Source organism: Drosophila rhopaloa, unplaced genomic scaffold (assembly GCF_018152115.1).
Source record: "Drosophila rhopaloa isolate 14029-0021.01 unplaced genomic scaffold, ASM1815211v1 contig_167, whole genome shotgun sequence".
Taxonomy (NCBI): Eukaryota; Metazoa; Arthropoda; class Insecta; order Diptera; family Drosophilidae; genus Drosophila; species Drosophila rhopaloa.
Window position 1 is genome coordinate 1,816,228 of NW_025335047.1, and position 14,197 is coordinate 1,830,424.

Here is a 14,197-nt window from a genome sequence, read left to right on the forward strand (position 1 = left end):
ATCAGAAGTGATTTTGTTTTGGTTTATTTTTATTTAACACGCAACTTAAACAAATATTTATTGCAAAATTAGTGGAAAATAATCGAACTAATTGAAGCCCTTACAACATAATCTGGTTAACCAACTTAACGCTGGGAGTATTTTATATAAAAATAAAATATTTAATATTAGATAAGATTTAAAAATCACTCGTAATCAAAGTTTAAGCCAGCACCACGAATATGCTGCTCACTCCAGGCATCAAAACGTTCCGACATCTCGTTTCCCATGTGATTACGCCAGTCTCCGATCTTGCCATTCCGTATGAACTTCGAAGATGACTCCGGCAGCAACTTCTCCAGGTTCACCGCCTTATTTCCCCGCATCTTGTCAAAGGTGAGGTGCTCGCACAGGTGCTGCAGACTGGACACATCCAGGAGACTCTGCACGCCCAGGAATCGGGCACAGCGACGAACCACACTCGGCAGATCCTTGATCATATCCTCGTACTTGATGAACAGCACATTCTCGTCCTGACTCCGCTTCCAAAAGGGCAACACGTGCTTCCAGTAGGATCCCATCGGAGTGTGGCCCTCCAGGAAGAGATCCACAAACTGTTCGAAGTCCCCATTGATTCCGTGGAGCAGCTTGCAGTAGTGGTAGTACGACACACACAGATCCTTGGGATTGCGTGCTGTGTAAACGATCCTCGGCTTCACCGTCTCAAATTCCTCGGGTAAAAGTGGCCAGGAGAGATGGGAGCGGGCGAAGCGAGGGCGTGGCAGATTGCGAACCAGATCCACTGTATTTCCAAACTTTTGCCTGCCAAACAGGGAGAAAGTTCAATAGAGCGCAAAGCTTTTCAAATTTGTATAAGGGTGCTTCAATGTGAGAGTGAAAGAGAGGCTTTCTACAAAAATATTAACTTATCAGCATCAACAGTACATAAAAGAAATCAGTTTTTATTTCTATATGTTTTGTTGATTTTTTGGGAAAACCATATTATATTGTATTAATTGAATATAATTCAAATCAAAGAAAAGAAGACGTGATAATTTAAAAGTAAAAGTTGAAAATAACGATCTGATCTATTATCTTTTTGAACACCGAAGGTATGTTTAAAGATCAATAAGATTTTTGTGTTCTCTTCTCAAAATTGTATGTTTATATTAAGAAGGTAATGTCGAAAACTATAACCATTCAAAATTAAATTAATGATTTTTTACTTACGCAATCGCCTCGTGATGATCGGTGCTGAACAAAGCGGATAGTTCAATAAGTGGTGACCGCAGCCGCAAGTCCTGCTCTGCAGCTACGTAATCCAACTGGTGTCCCAGCAGCCATACCATTTCCTGGGCCCAAGTGGATCCAGTGCGTGGATAGGACACCATCCACACGTCGTCCTGGAACACGGGGAGCGATCGGATGGAATCTCCCAGCTCCACATACTTCCTGGGAATGATCAACCGGTCGGGAAGCACCTCCACAAAGCAATTTTGAGCCGGAAAAACGGCATTTGTGCGACGAACGATGTCCGCCTCCAGTTCGCGATAGATCAGCTGCATGGCAATATATCTGGACCGTTGTGCCCAAAAAACTAAAGCACAATGAAGTCAAGCCAAGTGGCAAGTGCAAGTTCAAACGAGCCACTGAAAGGAAAATGGTGAAAATGCCCCTGGCCAGTTTTCACACACATGAACTGGTTTGGCTGAGAAAAGTTTCAAGCATATAAACTAAAGTCAAGCTTCAATAAGTACGCCTTAAACTGAGTTCAGTTTTTACGCTCGTCAGATTGAAATACTTAATCAAAAGTACTAAATTGTTTCAGGGAAGTTGTTAAAATGTCGAACTATACTTTGTTAACATCATATTACCACTTAGGCAAGCTTGACTGTAGTTGGAAAGCTTTTCTCTCGTGGTTCGTTGACTCTAAAGAGATCGAGGCATCTGTACATAACATCTATCATTAGTAAGAGTTAGACAATGTCTATCGTTTTTATGAACCTTATGAATAATAAATTGTTGCTACTTTGTTATTATCAATAAAAATTGTTTGATTTGGTTTTGTATGGGTGAATTCAATTCACTGAATTGTGTTTTCTTCCGAAAAATGTGAAATCGGCCAATTAATGAAAAGATAAATCAATCTGAGTCTGAACAGAACCAACTAGTTTAACGAAAGCGGGCAATAAACAATAACCTTATTTAATTTATCTGGCTTTCAGAGAAAAATGCAATGCTAAATTACACAACAAAAGACAAGCCCCAAACATTGATTAAATTTACTATCTACGACTATTAATCAGTTTAGTTTAAATTTAAATGTATTTCAATCCGTAATACTATATACACACGAAATCGTTATCTCAATTACAGCTAAATCGTCTTAATGAGCCTTCGTCTTCTCCTTTCCCTCCAGATCTTCATCTTGATCTTGATCTGCACCTGGAATGGAGCACTACAACTCGTTGTGGATATATTCTGTGGTCACCTTGGCCTCGCCCTCGTGGAAACCATTGCAGTCGACTGGGTATTTGGCCTGTATTTGGTCATTCGCAGAAGGAGAAAAAATACAAAATTATAAAATTAGTTCAAATTCAAAGGAACTATATTATAAATAATATTCAAATTAAAAATAAAGCAAAAAGAGCCTTAATTACTTTGATATTTCTTTTTATAAGTTTTATAAGTGATATTATTTTTTTTTTTTTTAACCTTGCTACAAAAATTATTTTACAATGTAGTCTGAAGTTGATTGGAGTTCCTACTTATAAATATCGAAAGATAACGCTCTATGCTTCACATACTTTTTAATATTTTGTAAATATCCAACTTTTTAACGTTTTTTTTTTTTCTCAAATCTAACCCAGTTCAAATATCTTTCTGTGCTGCATTGTGGCCGTTACTCACCTCGCAATTGTAAGGCGCATTGATCACGCCGAATAGCGTCCAGAACGGCGTACCGGTTTCCGTGCTAATGAAGATCGCTGCACCCATGCTGCCGATCTTCACGATTTTCGGACTGACTCCGGCAATTAGGCCGGACGCCGATGTCGGTGTCTGTCGATTCTGCTGCTGCTGCTGGTTCTTTGGCTGGTGGTGCTGCTGGTATTGGTCGTGTTGCTGCTTCTTCTCCTGCTGATCGAGAGCCGCTGCATTCAGCTGGCAGAGCACGTAGCGATCGCATTGCGGCGACTTCGAGATGTATCTGTAGGCGCGGTGGACTTTCAGCACCGGTTCAATAACCTGTTTGGCATTGGGTCCATTGTTGGTGGAGTCGATCGAGTGCGTGAGCCATGGAAAAGAGGAGAAAACATCAGCGTAATTAGTTTAATTTGCTCAAAGCTTAGGAATTAGTATGAATGCGGGGTGGAACATTACAACTGGAAGCCTTGATTTGGTCTTTGAATTTTATGTTTTGTTTTTCAATACTATATAATCAACACATATATAATCTAAACTTTTGTTCAAGGGCATTTCACAGACTATTCTTTAATTTTTTTAATAAATTTAAATTGTTTGAATAAAGAAGGAGGCTCTAAAATCATTTCATTTATGAAACTAAGCTTTCTTTCAATTGATAAAATTAAAGGCTTGTTCTGAACAATGATGCTTGACTCCGACTTTTCTAAAATAAGCTCCGAATTAATGCATTCCCAGTTGCCATACACGTGAGAGTGTCTTTGAGGTGCATCAATTTATCTCGCAGATACCTAGAATTGTTATCTAATTAGAGCTGCTCATTTTACCGCAGCTATTTCCTACTTGCGGATAAGGAGCTGCAATTAATGGCCAAGTGACCCAGTTCCCAGATCAGAGCGTCTGCTTACCTCCAGGTTGAGCGTATCCGTCAGCTTGTCGCTGATCTCGGTGGCATTGAACTGGAGTAATCCGCGTGCCTGGCCGAGTTTCAGCAGCTCCTTGGCATAGCCCACCGCCGGCTTAACGTACTGCCTGGAGTCGATCTTAACGTTCAGGTGGTGCTTGGCCACATGGTCCAAGAGATTCGAGATGGTCTCGCCGGGTCGGGAGGGATCGAAGTGGGTCTGCTTGGGGTAACCTTGAGACTTCAGCAGGCCGTTAAACATGATCTGTGCCGTCTGGAAGTACCTGTGGGAAAGAGTGGAAAAGCGGGCCGTTGATGAGATTCGATGACGCAGCACGTCGAGTGAAAGGGTCGCTAGAAAGTGGAAGTTGTGCTCTGCCGCTGGCCATTGTTGTTGCTGTCTAATGATGGGGCAACGCGAAAAAGAAATAGAAGACCAAGAAGTCTGAGAAGCCTGACCCACTTTAAAGTCATGCAAAAATGTCTTGTACACTAAGAAAAAATAATTTCAGCTTAGATTAGATAATACCAGCATTGTTATTTTGAGGTCGAAAATAATTTTAAATATAAATTGGATATGAATATGCTTTCGAATTCCTTTATTCACTTTTCCGATAATACGTCTAAGAATGGTTCCTATTTTTTATGTATGCAGAGGTCTTGTTTCGTTCAAAATAATTTGCATAGATATAAAATGTTCTGTAAATTACAAGGGAATTAAAAGAAAGACTACTTATAATTCTCAAGTGTGTCAAAGCGCACTTAAGGTTTTTTTGCAATGGCAATATACGGAAATAAATGGAGAAATTTTGTTTGTACTTCGATAAGAAACACTTGACTTTTCGGACAAGTGTACCCTGCCTTCCCAAGCAATTTCCCCTGACCAAAGCTGGCAACCGGTTTTGGCCCGCTTTGTTTATTTGTTTGTTTTAACGATGCCGTTGACTTCTGTATCTTCTGCATATCAACTGTAACTGTATCAGAGCCTGGACTTGAAACTGGGAACTTGGGACTTGGGACTGTTGACCAGTTGGATTAGCAGGCACGTTCTAAAAGCACCAGCACCGAAAAAAGTGGGTCAAAAGGTAGAACATGCTCGATGGGAAACGGGTTGTCGCTAACGGGAAATGGTTAGCACAGGCTTCGAAAGCAGCTGCTTGGATTCGGAATAGGAATAGGAATCGGATTTGGACTTGGACTTGGACTGGGTCCAAGAATCGCAGCCAGGTGCTAACTGCATTGGGACCGCTGCAGAGCAGAACGTGATCCACAATTAACACGCTTTGCACTAGATATAGATTGAGCCACGTAAGCCGGTGGAACTCACCTGAGATAAACATCGGGATTGGCCAAATAGCTGGCCCAGTCGGCCAGGTACAGTGTGGCCGACTTGATCCACCTCCGGCGGAAGGACTGGTTGTTCAGCGATTCGAACAGCTTGTCGTAGTCCAGCTTTCCATCGTTGCCCTTGAAGCCCTGAAGAGAAGATAAGTAGAATGATTAGTATACAAATTTTAAAATTAAGACTTAATAAGAAAATATATAATTGGAAAAAACCTCAATGTCCTTTAGTTTTTTTAATAAAATAAATAAATAAATAAAGTTTTCATATATTAATTTGGACTAAGCAAAAACATCTCTAATATAATTTGAAATAATTTTTCAGGAATACATATTTTACTTTGCCATTTGCTCTATTGGATTTTTCCCTCTTATTTATTTTCTACTACAAAATATTCTGTAATCCTTCTGTGTTAGATTACTCCTAGTAAAATTCAATTCACCCGAATTTTGTAAGTTTTCTAAATATCTTTATTAATTATTATCATTCTATTGACTCCTCAGATTAGAACATCCACTCTCTCTGTATTTTAATATAATGTAATAAAACAAGACATCTAAAACTGCCTCTACTTATTGAAAACCCAAGAACAGTCTTTCCTAAATCTAGTAAAAATCCTCTTCAGATATCCACCTTCATGATCTTGTTGACTCCGGATTTCTCATATAGAGCGTCCGCCAGTTCCGAGTTGGAGAAGTGGTCCCACAGCACGTGGATGTGCTCGAGGAATGGGGGCAGCACCCAGGCATGGCTCTTGTGCTTCTCCTGGGTGTGCTGACCCTCGGGACCGGCGAAGGAGCTGACCGCCTGCATCACCAATGGCAGTAGATTCATCAGTCCGTTCGCGCTTTCCGGCTCCTCGCCGGCAGATCGTTTCTGGTGATGGTGGGAGCTCTTGTCGTTGCCCTGGGTGTTCATGAAGGCCGAGGCCACCTGGAGGATGGTGTCCAAGCCAATGCCGGATTCGGAACCGCCGCCATTGCTGCGCTTTTGATTGGGAGTGGTCTCCTCATCGTCACCCTGGGTGAACATCTCCAGGACATTGCCGATGATGGAGGGATCGAAGCCGCCGCCGCCGCCCTGACCACCACTCTTGGACAGAAGGCTGCCCAGGCCCGAGAGGATCTGCATGGCTCCGCCAGCGCCGCCGCCACCTGCTCCTCCGGATTTGCCACTGGCCTGCATGAAGGTGCCCAGCAATGAGGCCACACCCGCCAAACCAGCTCCTCCACCGCCTCCGCCACCTCCTCCGTTGTTGCCGCCATTCTGACTGGACAACGCCTCCTGGAACAACATGGAGGCCATGTCCAGCAGCGGATTGGACTCGTCCTCGCTGGCCAGAGAAGGACTCAGCGGCTGGAGGCACAGCAGGCAGGCCAAGAGCAGAGCTCGTCGCACGTACATTTTGTTCTTCAGGAACTTTCACAATCACACACTTGAGATACTTTTGGGCCAATTAAGCGACGCAGCCACAAAACGCGGAAGACGCTCCACTGAGCACACGGAATGGGTATATGTATATATCTACAGCGAAATACTGCCAAGATCGGAGATCGGAGCGTTAGGCAACCAGCACAGCCGAAAACTTTCTTTCTTCTGCGGCACTGCGCCAGCGTGTAACACTTCTTAAGCCAACGATTCTTGTGGCCTTCTCGGCTGGCTCTCCCGCTCTTCCCCCTTCCCCACTTCCCGCACCCCGATCACCGACCCCCGATCCCCATTTCTCTCACCTGTCTCTCCGAAGACTCTCTCGCGGAATTCTTTACGCCTGCGCTTCGCTTTGTACACGTCAGGTTTGCCTCCTTGTCTCCACAAATAAACGGGACAAAAAGAGGTGGCGGGGAAAGGGAGAACCACTTTGCTTTCTACAGATAAAAAATACAATGATTAACTTGGACTAGGAGTGTATATAATTTTGTTACAAAAAATATAATCAGGTTTTTAAAAGGTGTGATTTCAGTTGAAGACAGAGGGCACAACCATATTTACCTTAATATTTAATAGCTATAATTACATTTATACATTGGCGTTTGTTCTGAATATTTTATGTTTTGTTAAGATCAAGTTAAGCTTTTTTTTAAATAATCAAGAAATCGTTTAGTATGGATCTTCATTTTAGAAAAATGTTTGTATTTGATTTGTAGTCTCAAGAAGGAGGTTTTATCTTTCAGTTAAACAAAGAAAGCCAACTGTAATTGATGTTCACAAGTTATTTTTTTATTTACAAAACTTTAATTTTATTTTGATAACATCTTTTTTTTGAGTGCCCTGTTCTATGGCTCACACTTTGTTTATGTTTCCTACCTACCCACCTACTTTCTTTTTACACACGCTCGTCCGCTTTGAAAGTTCTCTTCTCGGAATGGTGGTTGGTGGACATTGGAAGTCGGATTCGGAGACAACGTTTTCGTTAAAGCCGCCTGCTTGGGCTTTTTATGTAAATACGAGTATCAACACGACTTTTGGGTCTCTTTTATTGGGTATGCCATGAATGTTAAGCTCTTGGTCACGTTAACGACATGGAGGAAATAATCTTGGGCAATTGAAATGAATACTATTTTAAAAATAAAATAAATTAGTTTTCAGGAAACCGGGACTGCTATTTTTAAAATAACACCTTTTCGAACTCAAATTTCATTCCACGACTTCATTTATTTAACGAAATCCTGATATATTTTTGAACGCCTACTCTAAACAAACTGAAATCAGTTTGTTTCGAAGATAAAATTATTTCAAATTTAAATTTAATAATGTCCTATATTTATTCCTATATTTATTCCTATATTTAAGAGTATCTCCTGTTGCCTTAAAATTCTCAAATCATTTCCAGTTCTTTGAGCAAACCATTCGAGAGCTTGGCACATTTGTCACCTGGACTGTTTGTGGGTTCGACTTGGCTCTCGTCATGGCCCATTTCGATTTTATTCAACAAATGGATTGCACTGTGCCCGTTACATAAATTTATAATCTGTTTAATGGGACCGTCAGGCGAAGCTAAAGAGGTATAACGCTTTTCTAGCTCTATACTTTCTTTACGAACTTCTAGATTCCAAGATGACCTTTCCCTATAAATCAGTTATTAGCATAATCTATACTTTAGGTTAAGTTTCGTGTTGAATTATGGAAATGGAAACCCATTAAGTTACGAATTTGAATACTCCATTCACTTTTAACTACTTTCAACGTTTAGGAATTGTTATTTTCACTTGGGCATTCAAAAGTACGCGGTTTTTTTTTAATTGTTTACGATGACGCTCGATATTATCGGCTGTTGAAAAATTTAATGGAACGGCCATCTTTTCTAAAAATACAAAATATTGACTATTCTCTTTAATTATTATTTATTTTTTATTTTTATTTTTATAACACTTAACAGTAACTATTATCAGAAAATATTAATTCCATAAGGCTCTTTTCTTGCTAATTGATTGGCAATAACCAATGAAATATTGAACAGTGTAACTATCGATAACTCTGATTGCCATCTGGCAACACCCTCACCAGCTGTTGGGCTGCGCAGAAAAGACCAAAAGTTAATTTTCTTGTTATTGTTAAAGAAACTCTAAAAATTAACTATTATTGTGGGCACTTTGCAGCGTAAGTGCAGACAGGATGGGCAATCAACTGGTGGGCATTGCCCCTTCGCAGATCTACGCGGTGGAGCACTATTTTTCCGGACAGTTCGGGTCCGAAATCACCTTCAGTTCCAAGTGAGTGAAAAAAATTAATTTTCCGAGGAAAATTGTTGACACCCACGAATCACCCATTTTCCACAGCATGGGCAGCACGCGATTCTTCAAAGTGGCCAAGGCGAAAACGGATGAGGGCCAGATCGTGGTCAAAGTATTTGTGAAGCATGATCCCACATTACCACTGGAGGATCACAAGGAGCGACTGGAGGGCATCAAGAAGACACTCTCGCTGGCAAATGCAGTCAATTGTTTACCCTTTCAACGGGTGGAGGTTTGTTTTCCAGACAACTTGTTAAACTTTATCATGACCAACCGATTGCACATAATCGAAATTTATTGGTTCATTTGTAATTTGACCACAAAACCAATTCCTTTTATGAATTAGTCTTATCTTCATTTATGTTGAGTCATAACGCATCAATAATAAGGTTAACTCATAAAATGAATAATGGAAAAATGAAGTAGTCTATACATTCGTAAGACATCTATTAAAATTCCTTCTCTTTCAGCTCATTGACAAAGCCGCCTACATAATGCGGGAGTATGTAAAGCACAGTCTGTACGATCGCGTGTCCACACGCCCCTTTCTCACGGTGCTGGAAAAGAAGTGGATCACATTCCAGATCCTGTGCGCCTTGAATCAGTGCCACAAGCAGAAGATCTGCCACGGGGACATCAAGCTGGAGAACATCCTGATCACCTCCTGGAACTGGATCCTGCTCTCGGACTTTGCATCCTTTAAGCCCACATATTTGCCAGAGGACAACCCCGCGGACTATACGTACTTCTTCGATACGAGTAGGAGGAGAACCTGCTACATAGCCCCCGAGCGATTCGTCAAAACACTGGCCTCGGATGATGATGGTGGCAACGGCAACATGTCGGTCATTCACACTGATTCCATTATTCGCCTGGCGCCCAGCTATGCCGGCAATACATTGTTACCAGCCATGGACATCTTTTCGGCGGGCTGTGCCTTGCTGGAACTCTGGACGGAGGGCACGGCGCCCTTTGAACTCTCCCAGCTGCTGGCTTACAGACGGGGTGAGCGCGATCTGGTGGAGAAGCATCTGGCTGGCATCGAAAACGAAGGGCTGCGCAACCTGCTGGCCTCCATGATCGACATCCACTCGATGAACCGAAAGAGTGCCGAGGACTACCTGGATCAGGAGCGCGGTCAACTGTTTCCAGAATATTTCTACTCCTTCCTCCAGTCCTACTTGCAAATGTTCAGCTCAACGCCAATCATGTCGCCGGATGACAAGATCCAGTGTCTGCATAAGGACATCGGGCACTGCATAAAAGTGCTGACTCAGGTGCAGGATTTGTCACCGGAAGAGGAGAATAAGGATGGTCAGCAGGAGAAGAAAGACCCCACGCTGTGTGCACGGCTACCGCCGGAGCACGATGGTCTTATTCTGATCATCACAGTGGTCACGTCCTGCATTCGAGGTCTCAAGCAGTCGAACACCAAAATTGCAGCCTTGGAACTCCTACAGAAGCTGTCCAAGTACACGACTTCGGAGACCATCCTGGATCGCATATTACCCTACATTGTGAGTGCTTTTCTTTTTTTTCAACGTACTTTACTTTCTGACATTGGTGCTTTTTCAATTTCAGCTCCATTTGGCCCAGAAATCGCCAGCCAAGGTACAAGTTCAGGCCATTGAAACGCTTACAGCCTGTCTGGGCATGGTAAAGGACATTCCGCGCAGCGATGCCAACGTGTTTCCCGAGTACATCCTGCCGTTCATCACGGAATTGTCCAGCGAGTCGAGTGCCGTGATTGTTCGCGTGGCCTTCGCCCGGAATATTGCTGCACTGGCCAAGAGCGCTGTTTACTTTCTGGAGGAGACGCAGCGCAATGCTCCGAATGAGATGCCCACTCCACGTTACGAGGCTGAGCTGAATGCTCTCCATGACATCGTAAGACAGGCGGTACTCAGTCTGCTGACGGATTCCCAGCCGGTGGTCAAGCAAACTCTGATGGAGTCGGGCATTTGCGACCTGTGCGCCTTTTTTGGCAAGGAAAAAGCCAACGATGTGATACTCTCGCACATCATGACCTTTCTAAATGATGAGGACAAGAATTTGAGGGGAGCTTTCTATGACAACATTGCCGGAGTGGCTGGCTATGTGGGATGGCAGGCGTCGGACATTCTGGTGCCCCTGTTGCAGCAAGGGTTCACGGATCGCGAAGAGTTTGTCATCGCAAAAGCCATTCGTGCGGTGACCATTCTCATCGAACTGGGTCACATCAAGAAGCCAGCGGTGACGGAAATCGTCCAGGAGACAGCCTGTTACTTATGCCATCCCAATCTGTGGGTTCGTCACGAGATCTGCGGCATGATCGCCACCACCGCCCGCAACCTTAGCGCCATCGATGTGCAGTGTAAGATTATGCCAGCAATTGGCGCGTTTCTCAAGGCGCCGCTAATCCAGGTGGAGAAGCCACACATTCTGTTGGACTGCGTGCAGCCGCCAGTGCCGCGGCAGATCTTCGACAGCGTGCTGCGCTTCCAGGACATTCATCACTTCCTCAGAGCGCTCCAGGATCGATCGAGGGTGCGTAGCCAGACCAGACATGGAGCCCTGCCGCAATACGAGGAGATGGGGCAGACGCTGAGGAATGTGAGTATAAGTTTCTTTAAAGTTTAAGCTATATTTTTTAATTTTTACAATATCCATTTACAGCTTTTTAGACGCCTAAGCTCTGAGGGATTGACGGATCTCATTGAGATGCAGCTGCTGGCCATGAACCCGTTCCTGATCTCCATGAAGCATAAATCCCTTCAGGATCTGGACGACACTGCCTCTGGCAATGGGCGCATCGTGGTCAGTCGCAAGCAAGTCGCTTGCCATGAATATCCGCTGGCGGACAAGGCCACTAAAATGCCCTTAGAGATCCGTAAGTCTATAATTTCCGTAAGGGGATTCATGCTCATTGATTTTAATTGGGTATTAAACAGTCTTCTTAATTACTTCAAATTCATTTAATACTTTTTTTCAAATAAGTAATTGCTTCTATGAACTTCTCAGATATTTTTAGTTCTGGATTGTGGGAATTTATGCGCTGAAAAATAATAATTCCAGGGAAGACATTCAAATTGTTTGGTTGCGAACGTATAAAGAGATTATTTTTGGATTCCAATCCCTTAAATTTTTTTTATTTTTATTGAAAATTGTGTATTTTTGTGACTGAAATAAAGTCTTTATTCCATCACTGACTTTAATTTTTGTTTAAATATAAAAGAAACGAGCTTATACTTGCCAATTACCAATGTTTAAATATTAATGGTATTATATTCAACGAGACCAAACCTTTGATCAAAGTAATATTAACTGATGGCCATTTCTTTTTGCAGGATCTAGCGAGGGACCGACATTGGTGTCCCCCGCCTCGGATGCAGCGATCACACCGCTGGGCACTGGCGGATTGGCCGGCAGTCCAGCCTCCGGAGCTGTGGTCCTTGGCGTGCCGACTGCCACCGTGAGTGCGGCCACTTCACTGGGCGAGTACACGATGCCGGAGCGGAACTGCTGGCTGGAGCGCTCCTCCGAGTGCCGCAAGGATCTCGAGTCGCTGACGACCAAGATTAAGAGTCGCTACAACGTGCTGGCCATCTCGCAGCGCTGCAGCTACGACAAGTTGGTGACGCCCTATTCCCCTGGCTGGCGGATGAACGGCACCCTGGTGGCCCATCTTCACGAGCACTCGGAGTCCGTGATCAAGCTGGCATCGCTGCGTCCCCACGGATCACTCTTTGCCAGCGGTAGCATCGACGGCACCGTGCGACTGTGGGACTGCAGCAAACTGAACGGCAATCAAGGGGTGAACAAATCGAGGCAGGTGTACTCGGCCAACACGCCCATTTACGCCCTGGCCGCCTGCGACAGTGGACAATCGCTGGCGGTGGGCGGCAAGGATGGCAGCATGCTGATGATGCGCATCGATCGGAACTCCACCAAGATGACGCTCCAACAGGCGCTGGATCAGAAGTAAGAATTTACCTAAAATTATATCTTGATCTTGTGTTGAAAGGCCAATTTTTGTATCATACACGTTACTCTTAGAGTAAAAGGTATATTTTTATATTAGAAAACGTCGATTTCTTTACGAAATCAAGAAACAAGAACTTTAGGATTTATCATGCAGTTTCCACGCAGTACTTATATATTATTATATGCCGTAGAAAAATGGTAGATACATTTTTGTTTGCCTTATACAATAATTCATAATTCATAAACACATAACTAATAAGTTTGTTTATTTTCTCCTTCTCAACCATAGTGATCATAAAGACGGGCCCGTTGTGGACATGCATGCCTACGATCAAGCTACGCAAAGTGTCATCGTGTACGCCACGTTGTACGGCGGAATCGTGGCCTGGGACACGCGGATGCAGCACAGCGCCTGGCGACTGCAGAATGAACTGCGGCATGGGGTGATCACCACCATCTGTGCGGATCCCACGGGCTCTTGGCTGGCCACCGGCACCAGCGGAGGCAAACACATTTGCTGGGACCTGCGCTTCCGCCTGCCCATCGCCGAGATCAAACATCCGGCCGACTCCTGGATAAGGAAGGTTGCCTGCCATCCCACGGAGCCCTCATATCTCATCTCCGCCTCGCAGTCGAACAACGAGGTGTCCGTGTGGAACATCGAGACGGGTCAGCGCCAGACGGTATTGTGGGCCAGTCCGGTGGCGGCCTTGTCCAGCGCCAGTCCCAGCGATCCGGCCACCACGTGCGGCATCCTCAGTGGTGTGGTCGACGGCTCGCCCTTCATTCTCACAGGCAGCTCGGATCAGCGCATCCGGTACTGGGACATCGTCAACCCCAAGAACTCCTCGCTCAAAGTGCCGGCTGCCAATGATAATCTGGCGGACGTGGCCTTCAGCTACAGGTACTTATCAATTTTGTTAGCTTTAAATTTAGTCGAACACACTTTATATTATTGCTTGATTTCCTTTTCAGTGTCCGCTTAATTGATGGCAGCCAGGTGGTCGAGGAGCAGATCATTTCCATGGCCAGCACGGGTGACTCGCAGCAGCTGCGCTCCTCCACGGAGGAGAATCCCCGGTCGGGGCCGGATATGCCCACGGCGAGTCACCACGACGCCATCACGGATCTGCTGATGTGCAAGGACAAGGGCCAGATCTACATAGCCTCGGCATCGCGCGACGGTGTCATCAAGCTGTGGAAGTGAGCGCCCGCTATATAGTATTTAATTATTCAACTGTGATTAGCCTAATTAACTGCAATATGTGTAACTATTAAATAAACTGCTTGTAAACTGTGGCCTCTCGTTTTTAAAATAACAAGTCGCGTTGATTTTTATTTTTTTTATAGATTTTG

General features: G+C 44.1%; 3 protein-coding genes across 5 annotated transcripts; 1 reads left to right on the forward strand and 2 right to left on the reverse strand.

Annotated features, from left to right (window-relative positions):
• Positions 1-12: 12 nt before the first annotated feature.
• LOC108046648 (luciferin sulfotransferase) lies at positions 13-2,204 on the reverse strand. The gene is made up of 2 exons (XM_017126482.2): positions 1,210-2,204; positions 13-801 (listed from the first exon to the last, which is right to left on the reverse strand). The coding sequence occupies exons 1-2, from the start codon at positions 1,542-1,544 to the stop codon at positions 186-188; spliced, it is 951 nt and encodes a 316-aa protein (XP_016981971.1). The 5' UTR covers positions 1,545-2,204; the 3' UTR covers positions 13-185.
• An 81-nt stretch (positions 2,205-2,285) lies between these two features.
• LOC108046647 lies at positions 2,286-6,763 on the reverse strand. The gene is made up of 5 exons (XM_017126481.2): positions 5,781-6,763; positions 5,133-5,281; positions 3,810-4,089; positions 2,890-3,225; positions 2,286-2,518 (listed from the first exon to the last, which is right to left on the reverse strand). Exons 1-5 carry the CDS (start codon positions 6,549-6,551, stop codon positions 2,438-2,440), a joined length of 1,617 nt encoding a protein of 538 aa, XP_016981970.1. The 5' UTR covers positions 6,552-6,763; the 3' UTR covers positions 2,286-2,437.
• Positions 6,764-8,648: 1,885 nt separating this feature from the next.
• Positions 8,649-14,140, forward strand: LOC108046643 (phosphoinositide 3-kinase regulatory subunit 4). 3 transcript variants are annotated; one of them, XM_017126472.2, is made up of 9 exons: positions 8,661-8,679; positions 8,744-8,857; positions 8,924-9,110; positions 9,349-10,395; positions 10,460-11,470; positions 11,534-11,747; positions 12,205-12,838; positions 13,131-13,745; positions 13,817-14,140. In XM_017126472.2, the coding sequence occupies exons 2-9, from the start codon at positions 8,760-8,762 to the stop codon at positions 14,046-14,048; spliced, it is 4,038 nt and encodes a 1,345-aa protein (XP_016981961.1). In that variant the 5' UTR covers positions 8,661-8,679; positions 8,744-8,759; the 3' UTR covers positions 14,049-14,140. The 3 variants fall into 3 exon arrangements, with proteins under 3 accessions (XP_016981960.1, XP_016981962.1, XP_016981961.1); XM_017126471.2 differs by having other exon boundaries at positions 8,649-8,857; XM_017126473.2 differs by lacking the exons at positions 12,205-12,838; positions 13,131-13,745; positions 13,817-14,140 and adding an exon at positions 11,879-12,065 and having other exon boundaries at positions 8,649-8,857.
• The last annotated feature ends 57 nt before the right edge of the window (positions 14,141-14,197 follow it).